This window comes from Furipterus horrens, unplaced genomic scaffold, assembly GCF_987537825.1.
Source record: "Furipterus horrens unplaced genomic scaffold, mFurHor1.1.pri manual_scaffold_12, whole genome shotgun sequence".
In the NCBI taxonomy this organism is placed as follows: domain Eukaryota; kingdom Metazoa; phylum Chordata; class Mammalia; order Chiroptera; family Furipteridae; genus Furipterus; species Furipterus horrens.
In genome coordinates, this window is record NW_028327182.1 from 65170185 (window position 1) to 65190405 (window position 20221).

General features: G+C 40.7%; 1 protein-coding gene across 1 annotated transcript in view; it reads right to left on the bottom strand.

The window, feature by feature from the left end:
• Positions 1-715: 715 nt before the first annotated feature.
• The window catches only part of EFNB2 (ephrin B2), a 49022-nt gene continuing 29516 nt past the window's right edge, over positions 716-20221 (bottom strand). Inside the window, exons 3-5 of the mRNA XM_090258558.1 lie at positions 5115-5207; positions 4240-4353; positions 716-2775 (exon numbers count right to left, since the gene is read on the bottom strand). Coding sequence (XP_090114684.1) covers positions 2387-2775; positions 4240-4353; positions 5115-5207 — 596 coding nt within the window. The 3' untranslated portion in view covers positions 716-2386. The remainder of the gene's footprint in view (positions 2776-4239; positions 4354-5114; positions 5208-20221) is intronic.

The window sequence follows — 20221 nt, forward strand, 5'->3', positions numbered from 1 at the left end:
TGATGGAAAGAATTACATATGTACTGTGGCTGATCACCATGGCAACCTTCCACAGAAATATGATATAGATATATATATAATATATATTGCAGATATATATTATACATATATGTACACATGTATACCACACGCCCACTCATACACACACACACACACACACTTTGGACCAACATCATTTTCAGGTTCAGGAAACAGAAGAATAATTTCTCTTGCAACTCAGTTTTGCAGATATTTACTGGAGGTTCGAGAACCTTAAAATGCTGTTGCTACATTTTTTTTCTCCCAATTCAGAAAGCAAAGTGTTACCATAGTAACAGGCCTATATTAAAGATGTTGATTTTGCATAGCACATAAAAAGTAGGTTTCCTGTTTACTGGTTTTGTTTCCCAAAAGAGAGGGGTTGGGGGGAAGGGGAGGGAGGAGGGAGGAGGGAGGTTAAAGCTGAACTTTGAGCTGAACCCCCCTCGATGTGACCTGGTGGATTCTAGTGAACACTTCAGCCATAAGGCAAGGGAAAACACAACACAGAAAATAAATGCCGGAACATCTTGTCATTGTCAAATATATGATGCAGTAACATCGATTTCCTGGTATTTGGGGCTTGCATTTCCTAGTCTACAGTTACGTGAGATACCTTCAGAGGACTTGGTTATTTTTGTATTTGCTCTCATTATTGTTATATTTGGAGTGATGTTGTTTTTCCCAGAAGAAGCTGTCCAATTTTTTTTTTTTTTTATGCACTGAGCATTGGGACCACTTAATTGTCACAAATGAATTTCACATCTTCTGGTGTATATTGTGTGCAATTTTAAAATATATATTAGTAAAAATCTTCACTTTATATCCCTTGTGTTCTATATACCTATTATAAATACGTCCTACTCTCCTTCTCCCCCTTGACATAATTTATTTCTGTCTTAAGGACTCTAAGAGGTTTGCCATATGTGCTTCACCTTGACACAGAGCACCCGTGCATGGCCTCGCTCAGTACCTACACTGCAGTTCCCGAAGCCTGGACAGCACCGCCATAAACTAAAGTGTCGTAAGGCTCAATTGGGGAGGATTAGGGTGGGGAAGGGGCACTGGGGGGACAGGGGAATCTGACCTACCTTTTATATATGAGAATTATTTAATGATGTCAATGATGATGAAATTGCAGCCTGTTTGACCTTTGGCTTTTAAACTACTAGGTCAGATTTGGCTCTCTGCTATTCTCCAAAATGCTTTCCCTGTGTTTAATAAAATGTGATAAGTATAGCAGCTGAGTCTGCTTTAAACATCATCCAAAGCAGACTGACTTCCCTACAGCATCAGAGCTGTACATCTTATTGCCTGTACCACAGTGGTCCTGCGGGATCTCCCGTCAGCGGCCTGCTTTCTCCCTTCCTTCTCCAAGCCTGCTCCTCTACCAACAATGCTCCTTTGTTCCACCCAGTGAGGAGGGACTTTTTTCCCTGCACATTGCTATTGATAAGAGTGAATTTCTTAAATGCACCCTAAGCCACTGTGTGTGTATTTTTGTGTCTCTTACTTACGTCTTAAAATCTTAGTGAAACCAAAGTGCTGTGCTACCCAATTGGTTTTTATCCTCGTTTCTCAACTTTGTTTCAGAGGCAGCAGCGTTGACTTGTGTTTGCAAGACAGCCCTTTCTCCCAGCCCACTCCCTTCCACCAACTTCTAGTCTTCCTCACTGACAGCCTAGTATCTGGCTGGAAGGCTCCTTCTTAGCAAACACAATTTCTATAAATGTATTATATTATTACCATTCAACTGTAGCTGTTGTTGCAAATGGTTGGAGCAAGAGACTCCAAACATTAATGTTCCATTAGTGATGCAGAATGTGGTGTGAGAGGAAATCTCATGTGAAATATGACAAAGCCCTGGATAACAGGAGTGTGCAACAGTGAGGACTAAAAGCTAGAGTGCTTTACAAGCCCCACTCAGCCAGAGGTCTGTGAGACAAGTCGAGGAGCACACCCGAGGCAGAAGACGGCATTTTCAGGCATGGCATCCTGGGGCACCTAACCAGGATGCTCAAGGCTCTCTTGTCCACCAACCACTCTGTCTTCCCTTGGCTTTAGTGTAGGCCTGAGTGACTGCGGCACATGGCTTCAAGGATGAGAGGTGTGAGGCAAGTGCCACAGTCCTAATGGGCAACTTCTACACAAGTCTTCCAGCTGTCGGTGAGCATCTGTATTCACCTTGGCCGAAACGCTACAGACTAGGTAAGCTGTTCAACTCAACGGGGCTCTTCTGAGAAGGAGTGTTCCCTCTTCCCCGCTGTGCTTCAGTCCACTTGAGACACAAGGGGTCATCCAACCCTGCACAGGCTGGCGGCAGCGGGACAGCAAGTTTCCTCCGGGAAAGCGAAGGCACCGCCAAGTCTCAGACCTTGTAGTAAATGTTCGCTGGGCTCTGTGGAGGCATCTCTTGGACTATGTACACGGGGTGCCCATAATCCCCGCTGACCTTCTCATAATGGGGGCAAAAGACACTGTCTGCAGTCCTCAATGGAATGATAATGTCACTGGGCTCCGAGCCATTGTTGTTGCCGCTGCGCTTGGGCGTGGCCAACGTGCTAAGGGACAGTGTAGCCGTGTGCTGCGGTGAGTGCTTCCTGTGTCTTCTTCGGTACTTCAGTAAGAGGACCACCAGCGTGATGATGATGATGATGAAGATGATGCATCCTGAAGCAATCCCTGCGAATAAGGCCACTTCGGAACCGAGGATATTGTTCCCAGAATGTTCGGCTTTGTTGCCATCTGTGCTCTGACCTGCACAGGTTGAAAAAGAAACAGAACAGTTATCGCTGCCCCGACTGTTGACAAGCTGCTCTCAGGGCCCTTGAAAAACATGAAAATTAAGCAGGGCTGAAGATTTAAATGGCAGCTAGACTTTGACAAACCAATTACCTCATTTAATAGCTAAATGTAAAAGGCAGAAGTCAGCAATTAATGTGAAAGGAGACATGGCTCTAGGTCAGATTTTCATGCTGCTCCCAAATCACATTGTTTCCTTTTCATACATCATCATCTATCAACCGTGTGGATGGGCTGTGACAGTCAGCCCTTGATCTTGCTTCATGCCTTAACCCATGTCAGCCAGCCTGCGGCCACAGCAAGGGTAAAAAAGGAAGTGGTCGATTCTCTAGGTTGTCAGTGTTTGCCGCTCAACCTGCACTGATCCCCTGCTTTCCTCTAGAAATGGTGGCTTCCTGGGAATCCAAAGCCCCTGCCTTCTCCAGACAAGCCCTGCCTACCCAAAGGGTGGCACAGAAATGCCAAGGAGTAATGGAGCTGGGAGAATGTTCAACTTATAACTCATCTGTATTATTTGATTTACACTTAAAATATATTTGGAAAGCAGCAGAAACTCATGCTGAAGAGACTGCCAACCCAAATGTTAAGCATTAAAAAATCAGCTGGCACCATTATCTTATCCATTTATCAGTTTGTCACAAGAATTTGACACATCTTGTCACTAAAAGTTAGAAATAAAAACTTCCTTCCTTGACACTTGGAAAGAGACAGAATATTGCTACAAATGATAAATTCACATGACTATCAACCAGGTATACAGATCCCTAATACAAAACTGCTGATGGCTGTTCAACTACCATACAAAAATTTTATTAGCATGGTAACAAATACATAGCTATTTGTTCAAAGACTGTTAAGAAAATAAAGTTAAATGACAGCCAATTTTGTCTGGTATCCTAAACTTTTGCCAGGAATTTGTTTAATATTTTATATTACACTGAAAATGTATAAAAAGTTTTTCTACAATAACTACCTAAAAACCATGGCATTATATAATATTTTAAGATGTTACCATCTAAAATGTAGAAAAGGATCAGTCGGGTACTTTGTGGATTAGATATAATTAGATGAGGGATTAGAACATTAATTATATATACATTAACATCAACTGTAAGCTAATGTTGCCACCAGCATAAGAAAGCATCAGCCAATGGAAATAACTTTGCTCTGAGAAAGTAGTGCTAATAATTGGCACTTACATATGATGAATTCCACTTTTTTGAATGTAGAATTTTTGTGGGAACAGATTATTTTTTCTTACTTAGTAATTAATAACAGCTAATTGAGAGCAAAGATTACTGTATTCAGTAATTACAATTTAATCCCGCTGGTGCACAGGTACTTCAAATCTGTTCTACTTCTTGAGATACTAAGTGTATGGTGCACACAGACCTATACACACAGGTCATGCTTCTATACCTGGATTTGGCTTGACAAAAGGACTTGTTGTTGAACTTCTTCCATTTGTACCAGCTTCTAGTTCTGGATGTCTAGTTGGATCATTATGCCTGGTTGACCCAGAGGAACTTGCATCTATATGAAAAACAAATGATTACTTACAGCACAGACATCTGATAAGATCTAGGTTTTGGATATGGATATATATCTTAAGAGGCATGAATAGCAGTGAACATAAGATTATGCAAACTACTATGAAATATAAGAATATTATGTTCCTTTTAAAACAAAAGTTATACTAGTTATTTCAGGGTTTTAGATTGTGAGGCCATCTGTGGAAACTAGAGGGATTCTTGCATTTGGCAGACAGAGCTTTGCAGATGACATTTCAATTTAACTGAGCAAGTTGATTGACTACTATACCAATTTCTAATTAGAAGAATGATTTTTTTTCCTGCACAATCAGTTATCTATAAAGGAAAAGCTCAACAAACAAAAGTCTTTGTAGTCAAGATGCAGAAATGGGCAAAAATGAAGAAACTTAGTTTTCATTCTGGATATTTTACTTTTGAACCATAGAGGTGTTTTGCTTTGAAGAAGAAAAAAAGAAATATATATATATATGTGTGTGTGTGTGTGTGTGTGTGTGTATATACACACACACACATATATGGCAATAGACATTCTACCTGGCTGACCTTAACTTGCATCTCCAATAAAAGAAGTCTGTTACAATGAATTGAGGAAATCTCAGTGGCTCAAGGTGCAGAGAAAGGTTTGCTTTCAAAACTAAACTGAAGAATGACTGAAGGCGAGTGTTAACAATACTGGTGCCACACTAGCTGGGGGGCTCAACCAGATTATAGTGGCTTCATGAAGCAGCAGATGGTCTTTACCTTGTCCAACTTTCATGAGGATCTTCATGGCTCTTGTCTGGCACACCCCTCCCTCCTGGTTATCCAGGCCCTCCAAAGACCCATTTGATGTAGCTGATTAAAAATAAAATGGACAAAACAAAAAAATAAAGAAAAATCAGGAAATCAATAAGGCAACTTTACATGAACATGAAATGTCTGAAAACAATTTGAAAAATAAGAATCACTCTTAGTTACAAGTTTTCTAAACGTATGGGATGCTGAAAGTCAAAAATAAATGAAAAAAAGAAAGAAAAAAATGGATACTGTCAACACTGCCACATGTATGCTATCTAGTTTCAAATTTACTTAAGTACTTTCTTCTTCCATTATAATCAACTGATTTAGTAAGAGTATATAGATAAAAGGAACAGCATCTTCCGAAAAGATTACTGACTATTTCGGGGTCAATCCTAAAAGAGCAAAATAGTTAATACGATAATTTCAAAACGTGGTAATCATCACACAACACCTGCTTCCTCTACTACAGATTTCCTGCTTCAAGAACAATTAGCTTGATGTGTCCTGTTTGTCAAGCATCCAAGTTCTGTAAACACTGAGAGACTCCCACACCCTCTTTCTTCTTTCCCAGCTTTCAGTTTAAGAAGTATACTAGAGTTCAGTTTTTCAGATTCTAAAGTTTGTCCCCCTCATTTTGTAGTTGACCAGAAAGAATGTGTGTGTTATTATTACCAACATTGGCCTTGGTCAAACTCTTCAACCAAGTTCCCTGTTTTAGGACAACTCTGGATGGGCAGAGGGGGACCCTCTGCTCTATTAGGGTCCTGCGGAAAACCAGGATATATAAGGCAAGGGTTCTAGCAGCCATTTGCCTCATTTCCTTTTCACTTCAAGAGGGACAGAGGAGGAAGGACAGAACATCTGACCACTTTCAGCATTTCTTTTTAAACAGTCTATGCTCTACTCCATTTAAACACATTATTGTTCTGTCCTCTGAATTGCTTTGTAACTAAAGCTGTAAAAAGATAGGCTGGCAGGTACTGAGGAACAGGATTTAAATTACAGGTCAAGTTCCAGAAGAGAAAAGAAAGTGCTAGACATTTTTATTCCTCCAAAGTTCAAGGGGCAAGGAACAGAAGTGTTTCATAATACCTTTCTGCAATGTAAATTGTTCTCTACTTTGATTATCAAAGTCTTGTCCACTAAACATACTTTTAAAGGCACTGAGAAAGGGACAGACTTTTTGGTAAAAATAAACCCCAACAACACTATTTTTTAATGGGCTGTTTGTTTTTCAACGGTGAGCCAGTAAACAAATCCTGGATGCGTGTATAAAATATGTATATTGAGGATAATTAAATGAGCTAGAAAATAAGACACTATTTACTTGTCTTTGTACTCCTGAGTTGTTGACTTTTACTTTCACTATTTTCCTTAAAAACAATGGCTACCTCTTGTATGTATAAATATCTCTTTGCTTATCTAAGTGTTTCCTTAAGTTCTCAGTCTCACAATCATATCTCATTCTCCTGCTATTGCTGACACTGAGTTTCTCCTGGGAAACTGTGCAAAAGTTGCCATAATAATTTTGGGGGATAGAAAGTAGATAGTAGCCTTTTGCAGATTGTTGATAAAATGTTTGGCAGATAAGCTAAAACAAATACTTAAAAACTAAAAAAATGTGAATATAAATAAATCACTCCCCCACATTTCTTTATTCTACTCTTTCCCATTTCCCTCCTCTCTAAATATGTGCCAAAATTTTAAAGCGCCCCTTTCTCTTAAAGAGTTAGAATAGTATGCATATCTATGAGCATACATTAATTTTGGATAATTATAGAGCAGCACTATAATCTTTACTTAATTATTTATTTTTCTCATTTGATCCTTCTCAAAAATTAAAACATGTTTTTATACAGGAAAAAAGCTAGAAAATTGATGTCTTATTTTGGCTGCTAGTTTCAAAGGTTTAGTTTACTTAGATCAAATGAAATCTTAACGTTTTTAATTCATATACACATAAATTTACCCATATACATAAGTACCCAAACTCAAAGTTAAATGACTAACTTTTTCTTGCTTAACACCAGCTGACAAATGCTTAAAATGGGAGCTGAAGGGTAATGCACAGGGAAAAGAATGGGGGAAAATATAGATTTATTTTAATCTCTAGAGGAAAAGGTCAGAGATTTAGGTCTTATAGAAGAAAAAAAAAAGAACAGCAGAAAGAGTAAAACAAGGCAGGGAAGATAAGAATCACTGGGAAATATAATAAAAAATGGTATCTGCAGAGATAGAAACTACTGACTACTACTATTTTGTGAACCTGGAAGCACAAGAAATGCCCACAATTAGAGTGACTTTTTCTTTTGATTTTATTTGTAAGTCAATGCCTTTTTTCAATATTAAAGCCTTTGTGCAGAGTTCCCTGTGGTTCACCCAAAATGATGTCCAAATAACACCCAAATATAAAGAACTCTACAAGTATTCAATTAAATTATGATCTATAATTTATCAACCACTGACTATAAGATAGTAGGAGGAATGTTGTGAGAATGAAACTGCATTGCATCTTTAAAAGGTTAAATTTGGTTTATTCCATGGGGATAAAAGAGTCTTTAAGCCCTTGTAACGCAGGATTTCGAGCCCAGGGACCTCGACTGCTTATTCGGATAAGCAGAAAAAACCCCAACCCTCCTGGAGGGAGCAGACACAGTCTTTATTACTCACATTACAGTGAACACCGACTGCGGCAGATCAGTGAAGTAGGGCCGCACCTCTCTGAGCCTGAGGCTTGTTTTAAGGGGTCCCATACAAAGGGGCATATGTTTTGTGTGTGACTCTAAACTATATTACCTCAGTGTGTATGTGCAGAGAGAAAAAGCCAAGAAGCAATCACACAGGACAAGAAACCACTCCCAAAAGGAGATAAGGAGGGAATTATAATCCATTTCCAAAGCAATACATATTCCTTCTGGCCAGTGGTCCTCTGGACAGCCTTCCATTATGAGGGTTGGCAGAGCCATGTCCAGTACGAGCCCACACTCCACCCCAACATTGCTCCTCTACCTCACATTCTTCACATTACATTTTTTTGATAGGGGACCTGTGTGCTGAGCATGTTGGCACACTGCATCCATGTACCACAGATACAGTAAAGGCTACACCCTAAGACCAACAATGCCAAGACAAAACCCAAAGAGACCTAGGAGAAGGGAATGCCACCAAGAACAGAGAATTCCACCAAGTTGTAAAGGAGTCAGAGGCTATGGCTAATATATGATTAATCTCACCTCCTAGGGCAGTTAAGGCTTGCGATCGTCGGCAGCCGTCCGTCTCGAGAGACGATGGTGTAGCTTCTTAAGAGTCTATCTGCACCGCCAAGAATGGCTGTGCAGTCCAACTCGGGAGTGACACGGTATCTGTCTCCTCCCGTGTTGAATCGACATCTTGCCATGACGCTGGAGTGTCCTCTCCAGTGAAGCTGAAGCTACAGAGCCTGGGCAGGGTGATATGGAGGGTCTGCTGTTGCCCATGCAGCAGACCCCCCCTCTCTTCGCAGCTGAAGGGTCCAAGGGAAAGACGGAGTCAATACAGCTTGGCTTCAGGTGCGCCGCAGGAGTTGCCGGTGTTGACTACAACGTCAAACCGCCTTAGGGACTTCGGCTCCGGATTTTCTGTTGGGGTTTACTCCCTTAGCCTTTCCCCTGAAGAGGTATGCCGCAAGGCAGCGGAGGTTTTTTGGAGTCAGAGTTTTCCTTCTCTAAGGCTTGCGATACATTGTGAGAATTATCAGATATATATACGCAACACTCGGTGTGCAGAATGGTATAGGTATCTCCCTGGGCACAGTGAGTAAGCCTAATGCCATTCTATTCTGCAGCACAACTTTCCTCACTTGAGTTATGTCATCAGGAACCAGAACTATAGTATGTCTGGTGTGGTCAAGAGCAACTGTAGGGTAATTTACTAGGGTCCTAATGGATTCCTGGGTTAGAATAGTACCTGCAAAAATGGTTAGGTGGTAGAACCACCAGTCAGAGTGCTTGACTCAACAGCGTGTTGGAAATGAGTCCCAATTTTGAGGGACATTTGGAAGAGTATTTAACACTAGCCCTGGGATATATGGTTCTCCCCATGTGCAACACCCAGTCCACAGGCTCACAGGGCTACCCACTGGACAGGATGAGCCTGTGCCTTACTAGTAGACTGCCCCCAATGGTCTGTAGTAGTCATTACCGTTATCTTCTTGCAAAGGGCTGTTGGTATCCGCTCCACGAACTGAACAGTCTCATTTACAGTACCATTTTTGTGTTCAATACATGTGGGCATGGATTGTTGCACCTCTCTACCTGTAACGCTGACAGCCACTCCACACCGTCCCAAACTGCATATGGAAGCCATGGCTTGGTGCAGTTGGCCTGTTCCCTCACAAGGGAAAACACCTTGAAGAGGGGGTCAGGAGCTTTCCATCCTTAAAGCCAGTCCCAAGGTGTCTTGTTCACAGGGTGGCTCCACCATGGTAGGCTGATGGAGGCAGCAGTGAGAAATTCAGTGCAGACCAAACAATCAGAGGAGCTGCTGACAGCTGCTAGCATACTGGCCCACTGTATAAAGAAGTTTCCAGAGCAGAGTCTAAGGGTGATATTTTGTTGTCCCAGCCCAGGACGTAGCAGAGGTTCCCATGTACTTAACTGCAGGTGAATTAGGTGCTGTCTAAGGTTTAGTGAGAAGGCTCTGGGAGATGCTTGTCCTACCCTAAGCCATTCATTCAAAGTTCCCAGGCAGTCAGAAAAGCAGGTGTTCCACTCCTAGAATGAGCTAGAGTCAGTCTTCAGGGGGTTTTTCAAGAGGCTGTTGTACCTTTCAATGAGGCCAGCTCCAGTGGGGCTGTATGGTAGATGGAATCTCCAATCTACATTGAGGGCATCTGCCCATAGTTGTACTTAATGTACTGTGAAATGGGTGCGATGATCACTTTCAATGATATCTGGGGTCCCATAGGCAGCACACTGCTGCTTTAGGCCTTGCCAGTAGTCGTGCCCACACGTATCAAGGCATAACATGGGCCTTCAGATAGTGGTAGGGGGCCAATGTAGTCAACCAGCCAGTGGGTCAGCAGGGTGTCCCCCCCCATCACAGGCCACCTGTATCTTGGGACAGCCAGCAAGGGTGCTTCTCTGCACAGATGATGCATTGCTGACAGGTCATGACAACATCGGAGTAATGAAGCAGTAGGCCCCAAGCTTTTACCACTTCTCATAAAGTTGTCTATCCTGCATGGTGCCTCTTTCAGTGGAGCCACTTGGCCATGACTTCTCCTGGAGCCTCTTCCAACCAGAGGATGCATGCCAGGTCGCTGGCCTCGGCATTGCCTGGGCTGCAGAGCAGTTGATGTCCATTGCATGTCCTTTTCCAGACTATGTTCACAAATGTTCTTCCACTAGTCCTGCCCCCATAGGGATTTTTGAGCCATTTGCAAATCATCTTGCTGTCAACAGGGCAGCCACAGGGTCAGTCCTCTGTACACTGCCCAGCTATTTATGCAGATGGTCACTGGCCCAGGTTCTTGGATTATGACTATCCAAAGAGCTCTCATCTCAGCCCATTGACTACTTTGTCCTGAGCCATCTTTCATCCATATGCTGTTCATGTTAGGCTTGTAGGCCATAGCCTTCCAGGGGAGTGGCTGGCCCTGGAAGGATCTATAAGTGTACCAGCCGTCCTCAGGCACAGGGGCTCATCTTCTTTAATAATAGCCCCAGGCATGGAAAGAGGAGCAGGCGCCTCTGTGCCCACGTTTTGGTAAGTAACCAGGCTCAAGAGCTGCTGCAATTCTTGACTCAGAGGGCTAGTTTGCTTTCTTGTCGGAGATACACACTCCATTTACTCAGAGTGGCTGTCTGTGCTACTGAGCTCTTCGGTCAGTTTACAATGTCCTGTACCCACCCAGTCATGGAAGAGGTTGTATGTACTTGAACCTCAGTTGGTCCGATGATGACTTCAGCAGCCAGGAGAACTTGGTAAACAGTGTTCACGTGTTGTTCTATTGGGCTACATCGAGCCTCCACCCCCTTCCACAGCTGGCACCAGAAGCCAACTGGCACCTTGGTGCACCCTTGCTGTTGCCAGAGGCACCAGCATAGCCCTCAGTGGGCATGTGGACAACTAAATCACATGCCTGAGATTAATCTATGACCCACAGTGCTTGTACAGTCTTCACCACTTACTTAGCAGCCTTAAAGGCCTTGTCACGCTCTTCCCCCCTAATCCAAGATGGCTTCTTTGTGGGTGAGGCAATAAAGAAGGTGCACTAGCTGAGCTAAATGTGGCATAAAACCCCATCAATACTCCAACAACCCTAAAAATTTTTGTAATTGCTTCAGCTTCTTCGGGATGGGGAAAGCCTGAATCTTATCTCTCATGGCAGCAGGCATCACATTTGTCTTACTCTACCAAACAACACCCAAGAATTTGACAGATAATCCAGGTCTCTGGATTTTGTTGGAATTGACTGCTCATCCTTGAACCTGGAGGGTAGCCAACAGCTGAGGAGTGGTGTGTTCTAACTGTAAGAGATTAAGAGGTCAGCATAATAATATCAATGTAATGGTACAGTTTCACAGAAGATGGTACAGTCCATGCAACTAAGTCTTCAGCAACAGGGTCGTGGAAAACAGTAGGGCTATGAAGGTAACCTTGAGGCAAAACAGTAAATGTCCACTGGCAGCCTTCCCAGGTGAAGGCAAACTGGTCCTGGCTTTCAGGATCAATATCAATAGAGGAAAAGGCATTAGCTAAATCTAACACATAACGGTATGTGCCCAATTCATGGATAAGCTGGTCTAGGAGGCTAGCTATGTTTGGCACGGCTGCAAAGGGAGGGGTGATTACCTTATTTAGTTCTCTATAAGCTACAGTCATACACCAAGTTCACACAGGCCACACAGGTGAGTTGTAGGGGGTATGGGCTGGTCTGATGATGTTCATCTTAGCCAATTCTTCTATGGTCTTCCCAATCTCTTTATGGCCACCCACAGGGTGGTATTGTTTGGAGGCCACTATACAACAAGGAGTGGGAAGTGACATGGGGGTGTCTGGCATGCCCCCTCAAAATGGCCTTCACAACCTGTATTTGGAGGCAAAACTCCCCCATGGTGGTCTGCAAGTGCATGCCAGCTAGAATTGTCAATTCCTAGAATATACTCAGGGAAAGGGGAAACATACACCTTATAGGGGTGTGGTGGTAATTGCCCTATTCCAAGAGTCAGTGTTACAGCCTTTATCAGAATGGACTGTTCTCCTTAGCCATCAATGGCCATTATGGACCCCCTAAATCTCTCTGGGTTATTGTAAGAAAACATTATGCACCGGTATTAGCTAAAGCCAGCACTCTTAGTACATTACTTTGGGAACCAGTAAATAGCAAGTTCTACATGCGGCCTCTGGTCCCCACTGTGCCCCGTAAAACAGGGCCCTTGGCCATCCCCCTATGCAGACTCCTCTCCACGGATAGTCGTCTGGATGGGCTGGAGGCAACTCCACAAGCAGGGCAGCCATGAAGTTAGCCAATCAGGGCGTCGGCTCTGGAGGTGCTGATGGGACCATTCCAGTTGACAGTGTCCATTCCAATGTTTGAACAATAGATTTCGTTATGGGCTGGTACTGTTGCTCAAATTTCAGTTACTGCCACAGATTTACAAGAATGCAGTCAGGTTTCTTGTCTATCTTATCTTTATCTACCCCAGTCTTTACTAGATTATTCCATAATTGTCTGCAGGTTACTTTCACTGGACGTTTCTGCTTACATTTCACAGTTACATTCTCTCCCTTTTTTCCTTCCTTGTCCTTTTCTACCTGTCTTTTCCCTTTCTTTCGTCTCAGTAGCTCTACTTCTCCTAGGTTGGCAACTGTCTGTGCCACTTCTTGTACAAAATCGCCCACCCTAGAGAACAAAATAGGTATCAGGGTGCTGGGGGTGCTGTTTGCACAACCTGGTCCCTCAGTCCTGGAGTAAATCCTTTCATACCTGGCCCATTTGATTGTGGGTTATAGATGATGTGTCGCATGCCTAGCTCCCAGATGAACTGCCTGAGTTCTAGTAGACTGATCCAGGGTGGGTTAGAGGAGGGTAGGTCCCCCCTCATTAGGCCACACTGCCCTAGAGCCAGCCATTAGCCACACAAGGAGGGTAGTTGTGTGACTGGCTTGGGCTCCAGCCCCGTGAATTCTTTGTCTCAGAGAGGAATGGGTGGTGACAGAAGACATACGTTTTAATTCATCCCCTGTAAGCAAAATGCCATCAGCCCCTATATGCCACAGCCACAACAGCTACCCTGTGATGGATTCAGACCCTTTCTGTTTGAACTTAGCAGCCAGCTCTACTAGCTTGGGTGTAGGGGTGCATCATAGTGTGCGAGGTCTTTTGGGGAGGTGACACTGGAGCAACCTGCAGCAGCCATGGCTGTTGGGTTTTAAATCTTCTGAGTCATATTTGGACGATCCCTAAGTTTCCCTTCTTCTCCCTCTATGGCCTCCCCATTCTCCTCTATTATGATTTCTTCATCTGAATCACTTTCACTTTCAGCCATAGGATCCCACTTGTGAGGATTCCAGTCAGACTGTGTCATAATTGCCTATATACAGGTGAGTGCTAGTGCCATCCCTGTACGCTGCAAAGCAGCATTCTAGGTCCTGTGGTCCCATAATTGCTCACTGGTCTGTTCTAATTGTCTCTCTAGAGCAATCTTACTGTCTGCCATTAGGAGGTGCATGTTCCTTTCTAGTTTTAGTGCCTCTTCTCCATGCACATCACTCACCTCTGTGCCTCTGTCTCTCTCTCATTTACCCTCCGTAGCACTGCCAACATTAATCAGCCCACAGAAGCTGCAACATGGAGAAGGTCTTTCTTTTTCCCTAGGGCGACCTGCTCTCCCACATGCTGCAAAGCTTGTCGGAGGCCAGCAGGAGTATCAGTCCCCCTCACACCCCCCAATCCTGTAGCGGTCCCCATGTATCAAGGAGGTTTGCCACCTCTTAGCACATAGAATTTGCTGGGCATCCCAGGATTCCTTCCAGCATCCCCCAACTCGGCATAACATCACCCACAGTCGACTCAACTTAGGGAGTTTTTGGGGTATCCAAATTCTGCCAATGACTACGCCAATTGTAACGGAGCAGGTCGAGCCCAGGGATCTCAACTGCTCATTTGGATAAGCTGAAAATCCCTGAGGAGAACTGGATGGAGCAGACATAGCCTTTATTACTCACATTATAGTGAGCACCAATGGTGGTAGATGGGCAAAAAGCAGGACTGCACCTCTCTGAGTCCAAGACTTGTTTTAAGGGATCCCAGACAAAGCGGGTAAGTGTCTTGCACATGAGTCTAGACTACATTACCTCAGTGTGTATGGGCAGAGAGAAAACATCGAGAAGCAGTCACAAAAGACAAGAAGTCACTCCCAAAAGGAGATAAGGAAGGAACTACAATCCATTTCCAAAGCAATACACATTCCTTCTGGCTAGGGACCTTCTGGCCAGCCTTCCATTATGAGGGTTAGAAAAGCCATGCCTAGCATGACTCCACAGCCCTGGTGTTATACACAGAGGCAAATCCATAGATGCTACCTTTGCAGAGGTCTTTGACGATTGAAGCTATTGTTGGTGTGAAAAAAGGGAAGGGTGGGGGTGAATGGGGAGAGTTGGCCAAGAGGCAGAGAACATCATGATCGAGGGCAGTTTTCTCCTACATTACAGGACTCTCCTTCTTCCCCTTTAAGTCAACTTGGAAGTTGCAAAGGTTACAGGAAGGTATTAAAAATTTTATTACTAACATTAAAACAGCACACAAATAACTGGCTATTTAAAAGGGGGTTAAATTTTGAAATACTGTTCAATATTATGACATGAAAATATTTTTGTCCTAAGTTAGGAATGATCTAAATAAATTGTCAAGGAAAATCCTATTTTAAGATGTTACTACCAGCTGAAACTTCAGCAGGTAAAACAACTTTATAGCAAGCATAAAATGATTTGGAGTAATTTCAACTTATTTTATATTGGATTCCACAGTAAAAATTAACCTCTCTCTTCCCTACACCTCCTTATCTGGGAGTGTAGGGGGTGTGGTTTTAATTCTAGAGGTCTTCCTGCCCCCACCTTGAGAAATTGCATAGCAAAACATCCTATCCTGATTGTGCCTCTTTCCTGGGAAAGAATGCTGAAATAAAGCCACAAGACTAATATTCTGATTTCTCCTGTAATAGCCAGTCACCAAGAAACTTTAAAAGGTTTAGTGGCTGACTGAAAAACAAGAAATTGCTAATACTTGGGAATACAACCTATTTCCTTTCCAGAAGACAATTTCACAATTATTTTTAGTGTTGATTGGAATGTATTGGGAATTTTTAACATAAAAAGAGTAAAAATAAATTGTTACCTCATTATATGTTGTTTTCCTTTGTATCTCTCTACCAGCATTATCTAATCCTACCATAATCAGTATTACTAAATGGATTAAATTGCATTTAATCACTCAGAGACAGAAAAAATAACATTGTTATACCTAAGCTTTTAATGCCCAGACATTTTTTTTCTTGGCCCATAATTTCATAAAATTAAAAATTACTAGAAAAGTTTCTCCATCTAGTTAGAAAATAGGTTTAATAAAAATACATGGCCATTTTATAGCCTGCTTTTAAAAGGTTTTGCTTCAGGGATCTAATTGCATATAGTGAGTATACTGAAATCACTATACTGTTCCCCCAGGGCCTGATTTTCAGTGTGTGGAGATCATTGCTCAGCAAAAAAGTACCCCAAGTTCACACTGCCTAAAAGACCTCATCACATTTTAAAACTACACAGCCAACATCTGTGGTTTCCCATTAATTTGCATATGAACTTATCTGCAGTTCTTGCTCACTGGGAATAGTATACTGGCTATCTGAGCAGAAAATAGAGAACCAGTGAGTAAAGCACTAAAAGGGCAAGACTATTTCGGTTGTGTTTTTAAGGCTGTGCCCAGGGGAAGGAAGTAATATTGCATTTAAACATGCCTTCATTTGATTGTTATTGCTCTGCCCCCCAAGGGGGTAAGCTGCTGCACTGGATCTTGGCCGTGTTTAGTCTATCATATCAGTAACGTGCTAATCAGATGGAGAAGTCAACTGCTGGGTTGCTGCTGATATATGGGTCGAATTCACAAAACGGGTAGATATGCGGGCAGCACAAAAACGTTCTACAGAATCATAGCTTCACTACGAAGGAAAACTCTTAGGTTATAATGGAAAGAATGAAGCATCAACATATACAAATTTCAAACTATTTTAAAGTGTACTTTACTGGGATGGGGCTGGGATGGGTTGGAGGGGGTTGATGGACACTCAAAAGCAAATATTTCTATCAAATTCAACCAAAGAAGTCCTCCAAAGAGACAAATAATCATACAGGGTCAGGAAAATCAGAGTTCAGTTTTCTAGCGAGAATGAAAACCTTGTATTTATATAAATCTGCACTTGACATATTCACTCTTATTGGATTATGAAACAAAAAACATTTTATGAAAATTCTTAGTATCATTCTATTTGTACTATTCTTTTCTACCCTGTCATCATATGCTGGCTCTGCTAATTTTGATTTCTTAGATCAGCCTTCCTATACATTAGTCTCCTTAAGGTCAACACAGTCTTCCAAAGAACCAGAAGTTGATTACATAAAAAAACTTACAAACTAAAAGAAGCGGAATCAAGGAAGAAGTATGGAAAGTAAAGCCAGTGCATTCAAATAAAAATGACACAAAAACTAGGCTACTGTTTTCCTTTACCAAGGCTAACAACTCTTTGAGTGTCTAAAGGGAAAAAAAAGGGAAATGAGACATTTAAGTTGAAAACAAGGAGGCTGATAAAAATATAATTACTTGGTACAAACACAGAACCCAGGACACTAAGCTCTGTCTACTTAACACCCTGACATCAGTTCAAATTCAAAAATGTGATATGAATTAAAATATGTACTATAGAAACAAAGATTTGATTTCTATAACTCAAATTAATGCAGTTTAATTCCTTATGTATCTTGGTTCTCTCCTTTCAGATTTCAACTTAAAAAAAAAATCTAACATGGAAATAATAATGTTCACTGAATTCCAAAAAAATAAATACCTTTTATAAAATAAAATCTTCTGAAACAGAAACATCTGTATAATGTGCCAAAGGGAAGAAGAAAAATTCACTTTTTTAACTTCTTCCGCTTTATGTATTTTCTTTGTCGATTAACAGTGAAAGAAATGAGGAATACACCATCATGACTTTCCAAGGGCCCTGTTATTTTTGCTTGGAATATTTAAAAAAAGTTCAGCATTCTTTCAAATAACATGACATTTCATCTTATAATGCCTGATCTTAAAGTAAAAGTTTGATAAATACTTCTTAAATGAAAAATACAAGGAAAGATATTTTCAAAAAGAAATATATATCCATAAAAGTATTTTTTTTTTTTAAATTCTCTACTTGATGAGATAGCTTTCACTAGCATTTGATTAACTGATTTTAGTGTGTGGAAACAGTTCACAGTTAAAACACTGGATAAGCTACTAGTGATGTAGGATGTGTGTGTTTCTCACCCAAGGAAGCAATGTTACAGTATGACAGAAAGAATAATTTTAATTAAAGCATATCACTATGGTTGTATTTTGAAATTTTAAAGCAGTAAATCAGGCATTAAGAAATAATAACTGGCTTAGCTCCAATGACTTCCATATAACACAATTAATTATGTTTTTTCACTAGACAGATGATTTGGAAAAATGAATTTAAAACTGAAGTCACAATTTAGACCTTCCCTCTTGTATTTTAGCATTTAAATATGAATAAAGATACCAGGTATTGAGTATAAATGGATGTTCTTAATAAAATGGTATAATTTTATTTCCACAATTTCAAATGTTCATTGTTTTTTAAAAAGGAGGAATTAAAAATATATATAACAATCTTAAAACAGTTTAGTAAACTGTCTTTGTGTGTTCACTTAAAGATTTAATGACTATTACTTAGCCATTTATATTATTTTGGGGGGAAGACAGGAGATAAATACTATGTAGATAGGAGATAAGATATTATGTAGAACTGAGTATTATACCTCATATCTTATACATCATATGAGACTTGGACATTGAGGGTCAACCTATTAAGAGAATAGTAACAATGTGAAGTAATAAATAGTACATCTAGAAGAAATTCTGTCATAGCTTAGTCATAAAATCTTTTAACCATTAAAAATTGTAAACAAAAATTCAAGTTATCATTGAAGGTGCTAAGAGCCATAGTTATTTTTGATAATATAGTCCTGAAAAGTCACTGATTACATACAATCCAAATGAAAAAGATGAGGAGTAGTGAATGTGTATGTGTATATGAATGTTAGTGTATGCACATCTATGTGGTATATATCACTGTAAAAATACACACTAAGCTCAACTCAGTGCACCAACACTTTTCTGAGAAAGATCACAGTCCTGAAAATAAATTATTTGTCCTCCCCTCCCTCACTTTTTTTTTTACTAGAGGCATGATTAAATACGTGAGATTACCATGTGGGTTACTTTACTTCCCCTCAAAATATACCCTGTTGTCTTTATTTTTAATAAATTCTATTGAGAAAAAAACATCCCTTGTTAAGTCTAAAATTTTATTACTAAAAATTATGATTTTATGCAGGTGGAATCTCTCATTAGGAAAAAAGTCAACATGAATCTATTAAAAGAGCTCTTCATCTAACATGCTTTAAGGGAGTTTATCTTATTGTCATAGTGATTCCAACAAAGCTAACATCATGAGAATGTGATAATCAACAGTGAAAGAATAATTACCTTTATATATGAGAGTCAACCTTAACATGGGCCAAAACCTACTAAAAAAAGGAATTGTGTTTTAAAAATAGGTGCCCAGATGATCACTTCAATATAATAACCGCACTAACATTTAAAAACAAACAAAAAAAGAAAGACATGAGGATTATAAAGATAAAACATAATTTCCTACTGTCTATATTAGTTTAAGTATTAAAATTGTTAAAAATGAGACCTCCCAGTCAAAAGATAGTAATAATATCTAATGAAAATATTCTGAAACATGAAGAAGCATGTGCTTGAGTGAATGAGTATTTCTAGCCCACAATCTACTCTCACTCCTGAGTTTCTAACAGTTTTAATCATTAAGCTATCTTTGTGGAGATATGGAAATGTCTAGATAGCAAAGGGTCAAAGTAGAAAGTTCATGGTGGAGAGGGGGTGCACATCCCACAAACCTCTGGCTCATTCTACTGTCACTAATCACATGCAATGATATTAATGACCCAGTAATTGCGAGACTGCAGCACTGAAGTGGAAAACATCCATCTGAGGCAGAGTTCAACTCTGGGTGGTAGAACTTCACCAGTGACCGAATTAATGTTTGCTGACAGTTTAGAATACACCACTGCAAATGAGAAAATGTGCCACTTTCATGGCATAATAGTTTAGATGGACATGATGTTATTTGCGTTTACCATTCAGACACCAGTGGTAACCCCAATAAAGGACCCTGTCTGAATCTGCCCTACACATGAACTTGATTTCATTCAGAGGACATGTTCTCTTCTCTAAGAATCCAGAGCAATTTTCCACATGTTTGCTTCAATAAAAGAATACCTTCATCTTCTGGTTTAGTATTAGGAACAGCGAAACTAGGCAACCTCACTAATGCAAAAAGCTAATTGCTAAGCACATCTGTCTTTCAGCAACACAAAGCTGGAATCCTCTGTGAAGTGATCAATTATGCTACTGCCAGAGGTTTTGCCAATCAATCCATCCATCCATCCGTCCATCCATCCATCCATCCATCCATCCATCCATCCATCCAGTCATCCATCCATTAATCCAAACTGCTGCACCTATATATGGCAAAGGAAATTTTTAGTTTCTTAGTCCCTCTACTTGAGAGATTTTTATTCTTGTAATTTTACTATTTAGCAACATTCTATTGAGGGCCTTAAAGTTCTTGGTAACATTTTTTAAAAAGTGGTATAGTACTATTGAAGAAATGGAATTGAGTAATAGCTAACAGATATAAAAATTTTTTTTGGAATATCTGACA